The following is a 3,900-nucleotide window of genomic DNA, read 5'->3' as shown; positions in this document are numbered from 1 at the left end:
TTTTTTTTTTTTTTTTTTTTTGTGTAGTTAGTTTTTTTTAGAAGCATTTATACCCTTCTTACAATCAGGAGCCTTTGTATTTGATCCTAAAAATAGTTGCTGGTTTGTGTCTGTCAGAATTAACTTTAGAATATGTAGATCGCATGGTTCATGTTAACTGCATAGTTACTATTCATCACTTAGTTACCATGGATGTGTTAGTTACTAATAACAGAATTGTCGTTGCACAATGAGTCCCTTCTAATGGATAGAAAAGATTCCACCGATGAAAGGTTCATGCTATTGAATCACTTTTTGTTGAAGTTTCTATACCAAGCTCAAAAGTAAATTTCAGAGGCTTTCAACTACTGGAACCGAACTTTCGCTCGTCTTGTCGCAGTTTACATAAACCTCTATCATCTAAATATGTTTTGGGTTTTTACAAAAGTCGAACATACACAAACACACAGTTGTAACTCTTGAAGAACACAAAATATCGATTTCATTACAAATAGCAAAAAGATAATGTGCATAATTAGTATCCTATTGTAATTAACGGCGAAGAAGAAGATGAAGGAGAAGTAGAAGGCCATAATTGTGCATTTTTCACCTTTGAGATGCTTGTAAGAACACTCAATGGAGTTACATCTCCAACCACTGTCACCTTCTTTGATTCCAAGTCTATGTGAAATGATGTCACCCCTGCATATATGAATTTGAATCAAAAGTGGATTTTGTAGCATATCTAAAATGTTTTTACATTCATATGTGTGATTTTGTATACAGTAACCAAATTTTAATATGCTATATGTTCTATTGTTTAACTAACCCTAAACATAAAGGTAAAATCTTAAGAATAACATTTCTGGCCAACATTATAACTCGTAAAATGTTTGCATAACCATTTGACTAAAAAATGCAATAAAAGTATTTGATCTTTTAATGTTAAAAGTACATAACCCAATATATTGGTATTAAGGATTTGATCTTTTAATGTTAAAACTAAATAACCCAATATATTGGTATTTCACTAAATTATATGTTACTAATTAACGCGATCGTGAGAAAAAAGTATCATTAAAAAACAACATATGTCCAAATTACGTATTTTTATATCAGACTTGTGAATCAATAAAAAAAACAACGCATGTGATTCCACAAAATCGTATCACATCTATACCTTTATGTTTGTAAATTATTATTTTTTTCATATAAATTACACAAAATCAAGTAACAACGCATGGACTTTATAGGTTTTTTTCTTCTTTAACGGGTAACAGAATTAATCTCGAGCACTCTCCGAACACTCACTGGATCAAATGGATCAAATGGAGTACTCTAAGAGCAACCTAAGTCCACCACCAATTCTGGAGAAAACCCGGTAACCCACCAGCCTATATGCACAATGGTGAAATTACTGGTAAAACCCGTTTGTCTCAAACATCGAACCCAGGTTTCACTGGTTCTCCTATCATTGCCCACCAGTGTCTCACTCTGCACTAAGTGGGAGTTAAACCTGCATCTTTCAAGAGAAATGCAAGTATTCTACCACTTGATTTAGAGATTATTGGCGCATGAACTTTATAGGTTAAACGGTTATTTTGGTAAAAATGGTTATATCTCTAATTTCTTATGATTTCCTAACATATAAAAATCATACCTTCCATTCTTGAAAGGTGTTTTCTTACTTTCCCTGCGCATCCTTTGCAGTGTATCGACACCCTCAGTTCCACAACCTGCACAAACCATTACAATAATTTTTTTTATATTATATTAGTATATAACAAGCCATATATAAGAATATAAAATTAGTTTATATCTGTTTATTAACGTTATTATGTTTGAATAATATTTAAAGATTCGAGTTTGAGAAAGTAGAGACAATAATATTAATTTGCTATGCGTTTTAACTTTTTTGTTGTTTTATTTTACGGAGTTCTATAAACTACACATAAACTTTGTGGAATTAATTTATCAAAATAAGTGCAAATCTAGAATTTTAAAAGCAACTCGTCCAAATCTTTTTACTGTAGTGTTCCATAAAAAGCCAAGTTTTGGCCAACTTTTGAATTATTTCAATCATAAAACTAAAAATTATAATTTAAAGAATAAATCATATATTACTCAAGTTATAATTGAATGAATATAATAATATACAACTCAAACTACAAATTAAAGAATACAACTATGGAAGAGTAGCCATGTTTTAATATTATTTAAATAAAATCACTTGTATTTTTTTTTCCTAAAGCACAAAAATTTACTCAAGCATAAGCATTGTTTAATTACTATAATTTTTTTTTATTATAAAATTTTTAATGTAAAAGATCTGGATAGAGAAATTATATAATTTAGTAACTGAATTCCGATAGTGTATTTAGATATTGAAGTCGATTTCAGAATCTATATTTAAAAATATACAACAGTATTTAGATATTGATGTCAATTTCAAAACCTAAATTTAAAAATATTGAACTCGATTTAAAAATAAATATTGAATTCAATATCAAAATACTGAACTCGATTTAAAAATAGATTTTGAATAGCAACTCCGTAAGAGTTTTCAGGTTGAGCAGAGCAAACTCCTTTAGTTTTTGCGTCGAGCTCGATCTAAAGTTGGCTTGACTCGCTTGTTAAACAAAAATCATCACTGTTTACCAACTTTTCTTCTATGATTACTTCCTGCTTCATGTTGTACTTGAAAAGAATAATCAATATATACTTACCAAGTTTAACATTCATTATAAAAAAAACTATAATAAGTTGGAAAATGAAAGTTTGAGAAATAGTCAAAATAAGATATTTATATTTTTAAGATACATTCTCAATACCTACTTTAACTTTCAAAAGATCCCAACTTCAAATTTTCTTTTTTCACTACCAAACATTTATTATTCAAAAACAAGAAAAGGATGAGAAAATAAGATATAGGAGTGTGGGAATAGTAGGAGCCCATTAACAAACCTGATCACGGGACCTAGCCTTCAAACCTTTCGAACTAGGAGACTCCGGCACTGCCACTACCGCCGTCGCCGCCTCAATCCGCTTCGACGATCCAGTTTTTACCAACGCCGGGGACTCCTCACCTCGCAACCGGCTCGACAACGACTTCTTTCCCACCACATGCACCTCATCATGATAATCCGGCCACACATGCTCACTAACCACCAAAGCGCCCGCGTTACAAACATCATCCCCATCCGCCACGAACATCGGATTATTCAAAAGATACTTAGCCGAAGCAGCACTTCTATAATTCCTAACACTCTCATCAGCACTACTTTTCCTTCTCCCTACTATGTCACTATCTTTTCCGGTGGTGGAGATGCTCTTTCGAGCTTTTTGGAGGTAAGCAGTGTAGGGTTTGGGGTCAATATGTTGTTGTGAAGTGCATGGGATTGTAGGGACTTTGAATTTAGGTTTATCTTCAAAGTCAAACTGGTAGTGATTGTTATAGTAGTTGTGGTTGTGGTGGCGGTTGATTGGTCGTGGCGTGCCGCTGCCGCCACGTCGGACCATGGCGTGTTGGTTCATGGTGGTGCAGATGGCGGTGGACGCCGGAGAAGCACAAAAGAGTTCGGCTGTTTTGATCTTCATGTTTTTTGGAATGGTGTGTTTGTGGGAATGTAGGTAGGGTGTGTGTTGTTATAAAGTGGTGGATGAAAAGTGGAATATGGAAAATATTATATGGAAATGGGAAATAGTTAATGAGATTGTAGAAATGGAAATAGGGATTATGATAAAAGGACACCTCATGTGACATGATGATATATATTTTCCATAGTCTTAAAAAGCAAAGCCGAAAAGGAAATGAAATAAATGTAATCATCTCTTGTTTTAGAGGGTTATTTTTATTATTTTTACATTTTTAATTTTCTCTTTTTTATGTACTTTTAAATGAGAAGGATCAAATAGAAAGTA

The 3,900-nt window shown here is 32.6% G+C and overlaps 1 protein-coding gene across 1 annotated transcript; it reads right to left on the bottom strand.

The window, feature by feature from the left end:
* Window positions 1-317: 317 nt before the first annotated feature.
* On the bottom strand, window positions 318-3,688 carry LOC110890428 (protein SODIUM POTASSIUM ROOT DEFECTIVE 2). Its single transcript, XM_022138036.2, has 3 exons — window positions 2,944-3,688; window positions 1,640-1,715; window positions 318-681 (listed from the first exon to the last, which is right to left on the bottom strand). Exons 1-3 carry the CDS (start codon window positions 3,574-3,576, stop codon window positions 515-517), a joined length of 876 nt encoding a protein of 291 aa, XP_021993728.1. The 5' UTR covers window positions 3,577-3,688; the 3' UTR covers window positions 318-514.
* Between the last annotated feature and the right edge of the window lie 212 nt (window positions 3,689-3,900).

The sequence above is a fragment of the Helianthus annuus genome, chromosome 11 (genome assembly GCF_002127325.2).
Source record: "Helianthus annuus cultivar XRQ/B chromosome 11, HanXRQr2.0-SUNRISE, whole genome shotgun sequence".
NCBI classification, from domain to species: Eukaryota; Viridiplantae; Streptophyta; class Magnoliopsida; order Asterales; family Asteraceae; genus Helianthus; species Helianthus annuus.
Note: the sequence above shows the minus strand (reverse complement) of the source record. Positions and strands in the feature narration are given on the sequence as shown.

Excerpts from the sequence above, each read along its gene's own strand:
- LOC110890428 (XM_022138036.2), bottom strand. The coding sequence starts at position 3,576 with ATGAAGATCAAAACAGCCGAACTCTTTTGTGCTTCTCCGGCGTCCACC. Across the intron at positions 1,716-2,943 it reads AGGCTAGGTCCCGTGATCAG|GTTGTGGAACTGAGGGTGTC; the intron begins GTTTGTTAATGG and ends TGGTTTGTGCAG. Across the intron at positions 682-1,639 it reads ACACCTTTCAAGAATGGAAG|GGGTGACATCATTTCACATA; the intron begins GTATGATTTTTA and ends TCATATATGCAG.